The sequence below is a fragment of the Phoca vitulina genome, unplaced genomic scaffold (genome assembly GCF_004348235.1).
Source record: "Phoca vitulina isolate PV1807 unplaced genomic scaffold, GSC_HSeal_1.0 scaffold4, whole genome shotgun sequence".
Classification (NCBI taxonomy): Eukaryota; Metazoa; Chordata; class Mammalia; order Carnivora; family Phocidae; genus Phoca; species Phoca vitulina.
Window position 1 is genome coordinate 35,771,364 of NW_022589707.1, and position 14,436 is coordinate 35,785,799.

The 14,436-nt window shown below is 42.9% G+C and overlaps 1 protein-coding gene across 1 annotated transcript in view; it reads right to left on the bottom strand.

Moving 5' to 3' along the window:
• BMPER (BMP binding endothelial regulator) overlaps positions 1 to 14,436 on the bottom strand; it is a 248,508-nt gene that overhangs the window by 119,740 nt on the left and 114,332 nt on the right. Inside the window, exon 7 of the mRNA XM_032401800.1 lies at positions 1,103 to 1,202. Coding sequence (XP_032257691.1) covers positions 1,103 to 1,202 — 100 coding nt within the window. The remainder of the gene's footprint in view (positions 1 to 1,102; positions 1,203 to 14,436) is intronic.

Below are 14,436 nucleotides of genomic sequence, written 5' to 3' on the forward strand. Positions count from 1 at the left end.
GACCTCTACTAACTCAGGAGTTTGAAGATCACGTGTAAGAAGCTGGCGTACGGATTATAAACAAGTGCCAAAGGATCTCTTGCTCTAGAGACTCTCCATCGCAGGCTGTCTCTTTTCAGTTAGCAATGTGTGTGCCACTCTCCGCATCCCCAGGGAGGCTGAGCAGCAGCAGGTTAAAGCACAGGCTTAGGAATCACCGGGACTCATGTTCAGGCATCAACTCCGTAACTCACTAGCTGTGGCACCTTCTAGGAATCTACTCCCCTCTCCTGCAATAATACTAACCAGAGCACCTACATTACACAGCAGAATGACATATTTAGCACCTATACAGCACAGCTTCCTGAGAAACTTTAATGAGAAAAAGCATATAAAGTGCTTTGCATGGTGCCTAGGACATAGTAAATGCTCAACAAGAAATGACTAATCCTCCTTCTTTTGTTGGCTATTTTTCATCGTTCCTTTCCAAACCTCTTGCTTTTGGTGTTATCCTCCGGCCTGTTTTTGCCTCTAAAAGTAACGCTGGTCTATGTTCCTCCATATGTTAACTTCATATGCCTTTAAAATACTAGTCATTTCTACTGATCATCATATGTCCAATGAAAGATAGTTTCTTCAATACTGTTCTCTCAATCAGGAGCTATTATCCCAGGTTGTCTGGTGAACCAGGTTTACAGATACAGGGGAAGATAAGAGAGAAGTAACCCCTGTAGATGGGGTGCCTGGGTGGCTCAGTCAGTTAAGCATCTGCTTTCAGCTCAGGTCATGATCTCAGGGTGCTGGGATCGAGCCCCGCATCGGGCTCCCTGCTTCTCCCTTTCCCTCTGCCTGCCCCTCTGCCTGCCCCTCCCCCTGCTTGTGCTCTCTCTCTCTCTCTCTCTCTCTGTGCCAAATAAATACATAAAATCTTAAAAAAAAAAAAAAGAAACCCCTGTAGAGATCTCAGAAAAGAGATAAACTCCTATAATCAGAAGAAGCAGTTATTCCTAATAAGCCATGAACTAGGACAACCTGAGAACCCCAACATAACAATGTGAATGAAGACTCTCAGCAGAAACTCCCAAGAATTACATTGTTCTTTGACCTGAAAACAGTCACTCACCCAAACATTTGGGGCAGCACTGTCCTGGGGGAGTGTGGCTAAGGTGCTGAGGACAGGAGAGAATGGGACAGACTTCTCTCACGCACTGTGTCCTGCCTCCCTGAAGAAAAGAGAGAGAGAGAGAAAAAAAAGCACATTTAGAAAAGTAAGTGCATATATATCGTATAATCAAGATGTCTGGAACAAACCTAGGGTCTTCCCTGTATTAGATCCCTGGGGTGACTACTCACATCTGTGTAATTTCTCCCAACTCTCCATTTATCTTCCCTGTAGGCCACACGAACTACATCCTCAAAAAGACTGTCCCTGAAGAGATTATTACAGCATCACCTCTCCCCACCCAACACCACTTTTATTTATCTTTTTCCTTCTCAGGACTAGCCAACCATCTCAGTTTGCCTGAGATTAGAAGCTTTCAGTACTAAACCTGGGAAAGTCTTGGGCAAACCAGGACAAGTTGGCCTCTCTTTCCAACCCCCAAGCAAGCAATCACCTCTGGATTTTACTGAGAATTCCTCCTCTTTCAGAACCCCATCTTTCTGTAGGTTCTGCAGACATCTTCCTCCAAGAATACTTCCCTTCCTGCCACTGCTTAAAGGTGTTGCTAGCATGACTCAATGAGGCTCGGATTTAAAGAAGTAGCCAGACTGCTGAAAATGGATATGCTGAAAGCCAATATTCAGAAGAACCATTTCACTGAATTCACTCAGCTAACCAAACCTGTTTCTATCATAAGTAGATGGCAAATTATGATTGATATTGGAAGGAATGGCAAAGGCTCAGCTGCCTATGGGAGAAGTTCTAGAGCCTTCAAATTTTTCCCTGCCCCTCATTCTCTGCCCTCTCCTCTTTTCTGACACCCTTTCTTTCCTTCTTTACCTCAGCACGCCCCCACCTCCTCTGGCCGTCAATCTCTCTCCCCTCCCCACAACTCGAAGATGCAGCATGCCTACTCCCCCTCCTCAACGCCTCACCAGAGGCATCTGTTTTTCCAGCCTCAGCAACTTGTAATTGAATCTTCAGAAAGCTGGGGCAGGGGAAAAAAAAAAAAGTGCTTTCCAGTCAATTTACATCCAACACCCTTGTAAGGCTCATGTGAAAACTATCCTGTGCAAAATGAATTTCTACCAAATTTATGAATAATTAATTTTTTTTTTAGAAAAATCAGTAGATTTGGTAAACAGATCACTAGGCAAATGCAATTTCAGTGGATTGGCTTCTCTGGGATTTGAGCTAGAAAGCAAACTAGTAGACCCTCAGGTACCCACTGTCTGAAACCGGTAATTTATATCTCAAGAGGCCTCAGGAAATGAGGAACTCACGCCTCAAAGAAGGGAAAGATTCCCTGAGGCCTTTCCTCACACCTTCTCCAGCACTTTCTGCAATAACACCAGACGTTAGCCGTCTGGGTCATATTCATGCCCATCCTCACGCACGGCCGCCGTCCATTGTTCCTGCTCTCCCTTCCTCGTCTTGCCAGTTTTGTTATTACTGTTTATTTTTTGGTACGAGTGAATGAAAAGGGTAGGGCACATTATGTCTTTTTAAATATTTATTATTTTTAAGCCACTTTCACATTGGATTCTTCCCCAAACCAATAGAGAATATGCAAAAACACCACAAAAAGTTCTTCTGTTGTTTTTACGTTATTTCCAGATCAGCAAGAATCACTAAAAATCTCCTAAGAATCCCTGGCTGTTTTCTGTGAGGTTCCTTACTCCATTCTGCATAATCCTAAAGTCGGGCCTTTCACCAGACTTCAGAGGCACATAACCTGAGTCTAGGTCAGACTCTGAGGTCTGCCCTAGCTTATACATAAACCACAAAAGCTAAATCTAGAGGGAGGACATAATGCTTGCCTTAATTTTTATTTGAAAAAATTCATCTGCAAGCAGCTTCCTAAAATCTTGAAGCCTCAGGCCACATGAGGCTGCCTGTGTGTTGGCTTCTTGTAGGTGCACAGAGAACATATTCTTTTCATCGATATTCTCTGTTCTTGTTGGAGCAGCATCTATTTTTCAAGCATATTTTAAAATTAAAACTTTTTAAAAATATTGCATAATTGCATAGGAGTTAACTTGTCCAATGCTTCAGAAAGCTGGCAAAAGATTATGTGGTCTCCGGTAATTTTCCTTACACTAAGGTCAAAGAGTGGATTTTGCATACATAATACAACTGCAGTTTGTCTTTCCCAAGAGCCCGTTAAAGTAACTTGAACTCCAATCTGGGTTTGCTAGTTTAGTCAAGTTTTATTTTGTTTGGGTTGCAGTATTGTGGCACAGCCCAAGTCCCGAGGCTGCATTCCAATTAATACCTCCAAAGAAAGTGCCAGCCCTTTTCGGCTTACAACGTGCTTCTGTGATTTCAACTCAGCAGGGAATCTGGTTAAACGATGAGATGTGGCTGAGTTGTAAACTAGGAAAGTTAAAATAGTAGAAGTGAACATTTCTGTTTCTAAAAATGTACTAACTCCTACTGTAACTGCACTAACTCGGGCTCTATCAGATTATCCCAATCTTTCTAACCGGCTTCCCTGCCTCAGCTCTCTTGCACTAACCCATCCTGGACACGCAATATGTCCAGGACTCCTTTCCAACATCCGTCCATCATTTCATTAAGGATCAAATATATGTTTAAGGTCTACATATGCTGAGGAGACAGCAGTGAATATAACATACAAAAATCACTCGCTTTTTTGAGCCTACGTTACCACTGAGTGTGTCCCCATGCTAAGGTGGAGGATGACTTACCACTGCATTCGGGATAAAATTCAGGCTCAGTGTCCATTGTAGAAGCAATTGTGGGCTCACTAAAATCGGTTTCTTCTTCTCCTGACATAGACCAACACTACATTTCTCAGACTCTCTCTTTCGGTTAGGTCGTATGACTAGGTTCTGACCAAGAAGAGGTGGACAGAAATAAAAAACATGCTTCCAGGCTTGACCCATAAAAATGCCTCATCTCAGTGCTCCACACTCTCACTTTCTGTCTCTACTAGATGAATGGAGGGGATATCAATAACTGTACAAGATGGGAAGAGCCTGCTTCCACTTCCCTGAGTCACCATGTGGAAGTCTATCCACTAAACACTTGCAATGAACTATTAAATGAGCAAGAAATAAATTTCATTGCATTAAAATACTCAGATGCATTAGATCTTTATTACCATAGTTAGTCCGCTTTGTCAAGATACCCCATAATCTTCTCTCCCATCTCCTTTCCTCACTATACCAACCCGGAGAAGGGGCGTCCAGTGTATCTTCTCTATTATCCCCAGGCACATCTGTGGCCTGCCATCTTCTTTCCCTCTCTCCCCCTGTCATTGACCCCTATAAAAATCCTGCTTTGTTCAAGGTCTATTTCAAGCCCTTTCTCACCTGTGAAACCTTCTAGACCCCTTCATTTCCCAGTGACCCACTCATCTTTCCATATCTTTTTCATTCTCACATGTATTCCTGTATTTTTGACACATACATAGAAGTTTAATGCTGCAAGATGACACTGGTTTTGCCTCCAAGCTAATATCCTTCAGGAGAGTGACAGACTGGACGAAACATCTCAGTAAAAATTTCTTGAATGAAAGAAGAGCCACCACACAGGATGAGCTCTGGAATCTCAATGAATTTCTCAAACCACTTTGAACTACAGGATGCTGATGAGACGGTATAGTTTCAGGGCTGTCTGCATCTGCTTACCTTGTATTTCCTTAGGTTTTGTACATGTTAGGTACTAACTAAATGTTTCTTGGTGCTGGTATACCAAAAAGCAACACTTAACGTCACCTTATAAGCTGGCAGGATTCCTAGGACCCCATGTGTTTTGTTAAATGTTTGAAAATTTCTACATGGTCAAAATACACAAGGATTAATGACTATATTCTCATGTGGTCAACAAGGAAAGGAATGCTAGGAACTTCCATAAGTACTGGCGAGTTATGATTTCCACCATTTCTCCTTAGTTTGTTCTTTAGAGGTGGTCGTTTGTTCTAACTGCATATCCTAGTGCTTCTCCGAAAGCAGCTGTTTTTAAAAGAAAGACATGAAACTTGTCCCAAGTCTATTTACCGCCCCCTTATTTTTTTGTTTTAGCTGAGTCAGTCAAGAACACAATCGTTTTGAGTCAAAGTTTACCCCAGAGCAGCAGTCTTGCTGCATAATAAAAATCTATCTTCCTGAATATAGTAATGAGTGCAAGATGATAAAACCACAGACATGCGCATACAGGCTTCTTCCCCCACCCCTGAAGACCACCGAGAACTGAGGGCTGGAAACCACACTATAACATGTGACATAGCACTCATCCCTTGACCAGGATGCAGAGCTGGCTCCCCAACAGGAGGCATTTCTAACTAGTTAGAACCAATCAGCTACACTCAGCCACATTCTAGAAGGATTTTTTTTTTCCCCAATGTTCATTCAATTGTTTGAAGGGAATGGAATTCTCCATTAATTCTAGATGAAGGTGAGAATAGGGGAGAGAAAACCTGGCAGGGCTAGTGTAGGGGAGAAATATATCTTGAGTGCAAAGAGTTTATACGTGCACCATAATTCTTATATTCATAATAGCCAGTGGTGCAAAGCTGACTTGTGAACAGAGTAACCACTCTGAATTGAAATTGGTCAAAAAACATCACAAGAGAGAAAGGATGTCCTTAGCCATGCCTCTCTTTGACCTGCAAATTTATTTTGGTAGTTTCAGAGCATGACAGTTACTTCCAGGGGTAAAGGTCTTGATCTTGGCCAGTGCAGAACAGAAAATCAAAGCAAAGATGGCCAGTAGGTGAGCTGTCTGATGGAGGGAGCAGGAGTAGAGTGGACAATGGGAGACAGGAGAGCCCAAATTGTAGTGGGTGATGAGCCTACTTTAGAGAGAGAAAGCTATTTATAGATATGCATACACATACATGGACACATGTGTACACATATGTACACACACGATATTGACATATATGTACATAGCACTGTGGTATAATAATATAATGGGTGTGTTTGTGAGAGTTACCCACTAGACCAGGGTCTTTCAAGTTTGGCATTAATAACATTTGGGGTCAGAGAAGTCTGTTTTAGAGGGCCATCCTGTACATTGTAAAATATTTAACAGCATCCCTGGCCTCCATCCACTAGATGCCAGTAGCACCCTTTGTCCCCTGTTGTAACAAACGGAAATGTCTCCAGACATTGCCTAATGTCCCTAGAGGACAAAATCACTCCCTATTAAAGACCACTGTCCTAAACCAATGTTTTCTCAAGCCACAGCCCAGGAACCTGCACTTTCAATAACCTTCCCAGACAAATTGGATGCTACTGTCCAAGGCACTGCATTTTGCAAAATGCCTCACTGACATAAGCTTCCAGCAACTAGGTTTTGAGGCTTATTTATCTTGTTAGTTCCTCCAGCAACTAGCACACGTCACAGCTTATCACATGTGCTCAAGACATGCATTCTGAATGATGGAGCACATTTCTCATGGGGGGAGTTCTCTCTGAGCCATGAGCCAGGCCCTACTTCAGGTTGCTGGTGGCTAGAAGCCACTTTACTCAGGCCTGTGAGGGAAGAGAACAGCAGGAGCAGAGGCAGGGGTGGACTTGTGATTGAGGTTGATGGGGTAGAATTCACCAAGGGGTCTGGGCTGAGACCATGGCAGGCTTTACCATCACAATCCTTTTACTCTAAGAATCTGAACATTATGCTACCCATGGGCTTACATTTCCAAGTGATAAAATACAACTCAACTTTGATTCTCTATACACAGAGTCAGGAACACATCAGCAAAGTTTGACCACAATACCTATTCTGTCCCATAAAAATCTTGAGCCATCACCCCTGAGAAGTGCCCCCTGGACTGACAAAAACAAAACCCTTTTGTCCTTCATACCTATTCAAAGAATCATGACCTCTGTCTCGAGAATCAAGCCTAAAACAAATTCCTTTTACGTTTCCCATCAATTAATGTCTCTAAGCCCAATTGTATTGTTGTTCATAGTATTGCTTTGGTTTCCTGTTGCTGCCATAATAAATTATCACTCAGTGGCTTAAAACAATACACACTTAATATCTTACAGTTCTGGAAGTCAGAAGTCTGAAGTCAGTCTGGGCTTCAATCAACATGGCAGCAGGGCTGGGTTCTCTCTGGAGACTCTAGGACAGAATCTGTTTCCTTGCCCTTTTCCAGCTTCCAGAGGCTGCCAGCCCTCCTTGGCTCTCGGCCTCCTTACTTCATCGTCAAAGGCATTAACACACCATCTTCAAAATCTCTCCCTGACTTGGACCCGCCCACCTCTGTTTATAAGGCCTCTTGTGAGAGGGCCCATCCAGATAATCCAGGATAATCTCATATCAAAATCCTTACGTTAACCACACCCGCAAAGTCCGTTTTGCCATGTGAGGCCAGTCGCAGGTTTGGGGGATTAGAACATGGATATCTTAGGGGCCAGGGGATCCACTATTCTGCCTACTGCAATTATTGTTTAAGAAATGTGCAGTCCCAGACATAATATTTTAGGCCTTAGGTGACCTTGAAACACTAAAATAACCCACTCTATCAGTCATTCCCTCATTGAAAAAGCTAGTTTTTCCCTTTTTTTTTTTTTTTTATCAGAAAGAAAGAGATAACTAAGAATCTCAGTTTAAATCCTGGTCATGTGGTTGCTGAACTGAGCAAGTTCATGCCCACTTTTTGTTTGTTTTTCCTGCGCTCTTCTCTAGTTATTTCACTGTACCTTTCAGAAGGTGATCTCCAACCAGACAATCTGAATTTCACATCTCATGCACTCTCTCTTTTATTGTCATAGGCCATTCATATGCCCTAGTCGACAGCTCAACGTCTTGGGTGTTCCTAAAGTAGGAAAGCTGTTGCGTCGGCCAACAGACCTCTTCAGCGGCAGCACGCCGGCCATGCTGGTGAGCACTACTCCCCTAAACTCAAGCTCCCACCAAGCCGTATGACTTGGCCAGTCACCCTCTGGCCTGCGCTGGCGAGCCCTGGAGGGACTTCGGTGTCCTCTGGTGGCCAGAGAGACGACTCCCGCCGAGTTTTACGGCATCCCTTATACTCAAAGACACTTACAGAAGAATGCCTGTCCTGGCACCCCCCCGGGTTTGCACGGCACTGCAGCGAGGCCTCAGCCCACTGGCAGGATGACGGGCCAGGTCCCAGCAGCTATGCACACAGTGCTGGGCTTCGAGCGCACCAAGACGCAGAGCCAGAGGTCAGAATTTTGTAAAAGAAATATCAGATTCTTAAATAAACAGGTGATGCATATATGTTTACTATTGTTCCACTAATGCCATTTTAAAAGGAGGTTTCTGTATTGTGTTTGCCTAAGCCTCCTATTTAAAGGTAAAACTCGTCTATATTCCTCTTTGAGTCCTTGCTTTTAGCACTGTCTTGTCACTCACCTGAAGGGCAGGTTGTTGTTTCTGTTTTTGCTTTTTCGTGTTTTGCTTTGGAAAAGAAAATTTCGAAATTCTTCTTCCTCCCCAAGCCCCACTTTGGCACGCAGGCTGACACACCAACTGCTGATAAGATTGGGATATGGTTTGAGGCAAATTCCAACTGGTTCTGGGTTTCCACAAATATTTCATGGCATTCTTTGTCTATTTTAGAAGCAGGAAGATAAGACCACCCTATGGGACCACGCGCAGAAGAGACCTCCGGACAAATGCCCTGGGAACTGGGGGTGGGGGAAAAAGCCCCAAGAGTCAGAATAGATTCTACAGCCCTGGTTTGTTTGGTGTCTGCGAGCAGGTGCTGAGGGATGGCTGGAAACCTAAGTGATCCGCCCTGAGGAATGTGATACCCCTTTCCAGGGTTCACTGGGCAGAGAGGCAGGGTCTTACCGATAAGGCCCTGAGAATCTGGCCCTGCTATGCTGGAGAGCATGGGTGCCCCCCCTCTCTCAAACAATCGATACATAAGCAAAGAAATCCACAAGAGAACAGCCTCCTAATATTTCAGATTCCCAGAGACCTCACAGACCACCCTGGTTAGGATGCCTCTCAAAATGCCACCCCCCCCAAAAAAAAGTAAAAGAAAAAAAATGAGCCCTTTTCCTTTTCTTGCCATTTTTTATCAAAGTTCAACCTTTCATCATCATGTAAGTAGTCAAAGCTGTTACAAGCCTACTGCTGACACATCAAACGTTTTATCTACAGTCTGGCCCACTTCCAGGGAGATGAAAAGAACAATCATTCAGAACTCACACCTCCCATGAGTTATGAGCCATTCCTGAAAGGAAGGAAATAACACCACTGTGGAGGAGAAAGGGCATTTTTCATAGTCCTCAGGTTGTCTCCACCACAGCAAAGCTGGAGATGCACTGAGGAAGAGGCCCCATGAAGGCCTTTGATGGGGGGCAAGGCTCTACAAATACTGATCCCCAAAGACAGAACCCCAAGCATCACTGATGAACTGTTTCTCTGAAACCTTTCAGTTGACTTTTAAGTTTGGCTACCAAAAATAATTGATGTACACTACCTGCTTTGCCCATTGTTTTATTTTGTTTCCATGGTGTTCCATTTGCATTTATCACTTGCCCCAAATTAGGCTGAGATTCACTGGGGGCAGAAGCCATGTGAATATTTCCTTTATCCTCCACAAGGGCCTCAGTCCTCCTAGCCCCACAGCGAGGCCGCAGTAACATCAGAAGTGCTTGGTTTTCACTTAAAACCTACCTGCTGGGTTGTCAGCCAGAGCTGAAAGTCAGTCACATGTGTCTGTGTTCCAGTGAGGTTTCCTGAGGCACAAAATTATCTGCTGTTTTCATGAATTAGTCCTAAGTAAGATGTATCTGGATCCCCGCAATGTATTGACAAAATTATACTTTACAAGTCCTCGGAATATTTCCTAAATCTGGTATGCTTGAACACACTACTGAAAAATAAGATTATATTTTCACTTCATTTTAACTTCTGAATAGCAGTTGGCTAGTCACGGCATTTTGGCTTTTGTTTGCCCATTCAACAAACATTTGAATTTCTACATGTTAGACATGGTGGTCTTTAAATGAAAAATTTCAAAATCTTCATTCAATATAAATTACCCTTACACAGTTCTCTATTTTGTATCAAGTGACAATTTCCTAAAATTTTAACAAAATCTTAAATGTTGTAAGTAAAATATGAAGGAGTCCTATAAACACCCTGACCTCATTCAAGGGACCCTGTGCAGGGAGACTAGAGATTTCTGGCACCGTTCATTCAAACTAGTGGTGCCCCTGGGTATTGGTCTTGTCAACCAATTCAAAGTTTGTGTTCTGAGACAAACAGGCTGCAACCCAATCTTGGCAAGCTCTTGGGATGATCATAATCTAGGCCAAAGACGATCAAAGGAAAAGAAGTGTACAGGCTGTTGGAAACAGCTGCGGAGGGGGTGGGGGGTCCCAGTTTGAGCCAAAGCTAGCATTCAGACATGTCTGGGCAAGTCCAGTGAAAGGGAGAGGTTCACCTGCGTAGCTTCTCATGAGAAAAAAATCCATCCCCAGGGAGGAAGAGATGCAGCACAACACAACCACCAGTCCCTGAGCCTAATTACAGAAGGAAGGCTTTAGTGCAAATAGGACTTGGCATCTGTCACTCGAGTCACCCCAAGTTGTGTCATGGATGCCCATTTGGGTCCTAGAGGAGAAAGATGATGAAAGGAAAGCCTCAAAGAACAGCGTCATTGAAACCTCTGTGACATATTCAAGTACAGGCCCCTTCTGATTTGGGATTCCTGTGATTGAGTAAAACCACCCAAAACAGAAAGTGATGTTGGTCCCTCCCAATTCCCCTCCACACTGCTTTATCATCAGAGGCTTCCAGGACGTTAGCAGTGATACACAATAAAAGAGCGTGGAAGTTGAAAGTAGTAGCCATGCTAGGTGGCAAAGCAAGGTGCCCATGAAATGGCAGCGGTGCCAAACAGAGGAAACAATGGCAGACAGACACAGTAGGAGATGGACTCTTACCCAGTCCAGGAAAATGATATTTCCTCTATCATGAACCCTGACCGGCTAGGAGGACTGGCCATCAGTATCCAACACTAGACAGTATAAAATAGCCACCTAATAGACAAGGCATGGGTATATTGTATTCTCTGACAAACGAATTCATATACTGGTCAAGTAGAAAGAAAAAGTGCTTGGCCTCTTACAGAAACAATGAGTTATATTTAATCAAGCTTCTCCTGGAATAATATCTGGCCAGGTTCAGAATCACTGTCTGGTGATCTTGGCCAGAACATGTGATCAAGAGGCCAGAAGGGGGAAGGTACCTCAGTGAGGCAGCAGCTGGATGAAACGCTTGCCTGGTCATGTACAGCTCTGTAACTATGACAATACTCTTAGCAACCACAGACCTTTTTTTCCCAAGAACGATGGAGACCCAGGACTGGACAGGTCAAATCCTTAACCTTATTGAAAGGAATGGAAAAAAGTTCTACCAGAGCAACACAATTAGTACCTTATTTCAGAAAATGATAAGATAGGACTGGGTTGAGGACTGGGTTTTTTAGACCTAATAGCTAGGACAGAAGTTCAAGTGCTTGTCAGAACTTCCCTCAGTGTTTCAATGGAAACCAAGGGTAGTCTCCTTGGAACTCCTAAGAAGCTAAAAGAAGAAGAGTGGAAGATCACCTTTAATTGGAAATCAAAGGAAAGCCAACCCACTCAAAATAGCTGTCAGCACTTTAGTGGTGAGTGGACCAAACACGAGCCACTCAGAACCTGCCCCAAACTCTCTCCAAAGACCAGTGTTGAAGGGAAAATTTGGGGGTGGGTGGGGGAGAGAAATGTCTAGGACTCAGGGAGGCAGTAGTTCAGAACTATCCACCATTTTATTATACCAGGCCAACTGGAAGGTGATGGCAATGTCTTGAAAAGAGGCAGATTAAGTGAAAGCCTGCATACTGAAGGCGGACCCATTTTTTGACCAAGAAATCCAGAAAAATCATATTTTAAATTGATAGATATTACTTATAAAAAGCCTCATCCATCAGGACTACAGTTTGGTTACCAAGTTCATAGAACTGATATAAACAAGTAGCTCAAAGTATATGACCACCTCATTATCAGAACATTGCTAGTTCTGATTGGTTGAATATATTTGTGATCAGAACAATGTCTGGCATATTCACAAGTGTGTAGACTATAGATATTGCCCTTGCAGTGAAGTATTTTTCTTTAGTTTTAGTCAGAACATAAAATTTTGATTTGTACTAAGTAGCTATCCGATAAGGTCTGTTCAGGGACTCTGGGGATGAGACTCCAAAACCAAATGTCTCCATCTCCCTCCAAAAATTGCTAAGGTGGAAAATACACTTAACATTTATGTTACATACATATTTTATTAAAATGCACTGTGTGAACATTCATGCACCATGAGTATTTTGTATTTTTGTTCTAGGAAAGTGTTTCCAGTGGTCTAGGACAGAGGATATGATCTCCTGAGCCTTTTAACTGATCTGGCCTGAGATGGCCTTTAGGCTCAATTCTTGTTCCCTCTTTTGCAAACCCTCCCAAGCAGACTCTAACTTTGCAATCACAAGTGGCCCACTTCCCTAGGATCTGTGGTTCCTGGAAAACGGTTGCTGTCATTACAACAGTAATAAAACTTGCCATGGTGGGGAACTTGAGCAACCACAAGAAGATAAGGATTCAAAATCCATAGTTCTCAAAGGCTCTAATGGGTTTGACTTTAAAAAGCAGAAGAGCTCTCAAAACTTGGAAATAAAAGGAGCAGTGTGAGCACCAAAACCGTTCATAGCAAAAATTGTAAATTACTCTATTCTCAAACATTCCCAATTCCAAAGGGTACACAGGAATGGAGGAAGAGACTCTCAGTTATACACATATCCCAGTGTTGTGGGCAAAAGACTGCAAATCTTTGTAAAGAGGCCATTTCTTTCATCTAATATTTATACATAAGGTATTTGCATTGAAATATGCTCAAAACTCCAAATATGATCTATGAGAGTTACAGAAATAACAATATCCACGAATGTGGAAATGATACTAAACTCCAGATACTGGGTGATGAATCAAGAATCAAGGGAAAATGACTTTTTTAAATGTTTATGAAATCCTAGTCCATGAAGACATGAGAAGATCTGTGCCTTAAACTCAGTACAAACCAGGAAAGTTTCCAGATTCTAAATCAAGAAGGAAAACTGGGAAACCACATGACTCAAAGGAACAAACCCCTGGCGTTAAGGCCTCCTTCAGACTCCAGTTTATTACTTTGTACCGAAGTTACTTAACTTCTCTAAATTTCAATTTCTTCATCTGTAAATTAGGAAAACAACAGTACCTCTGTGTCACCGAGGTCATGCAAAGAATAAGACGATGGAAGAAAAGCTTTTAGCCCAGGGCCTGGCGCATAGTAAGCACTCATTAAATGTTTGCTCTTACAGATATTTAAAGTCAAATTAATTTTGAATCCCAGCCAGCTCCATAAATTAATAAATGAGTGGACCTTGGGCAATTTATTTAATCTGAGTCTTGGTTCTTTTATTACCAGACAATGCCATTTTTCCCACAAAGCTACTGTGAAAATTTTATGAGTGAATGTGCTTCAAGTGCCCAGCATAGCACTTGAGCTATAAAAGGCCCTGATAAAAATGAACCTTCAGCCCCCTCACCTCCACGCTGCTCTCTTTGGGATCAGCCATTCAAAGTATGTTTCAGTGGCCAAGAGAACAGGGCTGTGAAAGGTACAGGGCTGTGGTGACTTTTCCTCCGAGTTAGTTGGAGAACATTTGTGTGTTCCTTGGCACAAGGAACACATGGAGTAGTCTCTGTGGTCTACAGTAGTATATACATCGCCCATGTATTTGCATAAAGTTTCAAAGCACTTTCTTGATATATGCAGTATGACAGCTGCTGTCACAATATATTTATGTAAGTTCTACACAGATTTTATAAAATAAACTTGCAGATGTTTGTTTTCCTAAGGAGGGGTATGTTTGGGGGTTGATGGGGATAATCATAATCATGAAATGATTATCCCCATTTCTCACTATAGAAAGTAACACATGCGGGCCCCCTCCCCTGCTTGAGGGCCACAAATGGGCTGGTGGGCCCTAAGAATAAGGGAGGCAACCCCACAGATCCAGGAAGTCACTCTATAACCATTTTTTTAATGCTTGTTCTGTAAAAACCAGCACTGATGGGCACCATAGCCACAATCCGTCTAAGGTCTAGTAGGAAGAATGAAATAGATGGCTGTGACTTGTAGCACCCAGAATCCCTCAGGCAAACTTGTCATAGCCCCAGCTGGCCGTCCATCTTTCCATATGAAGGAGTCAGTCAGATGTGAAAGGCAATGACAATTCCTTACCAACAAATGCCAACGTTTAC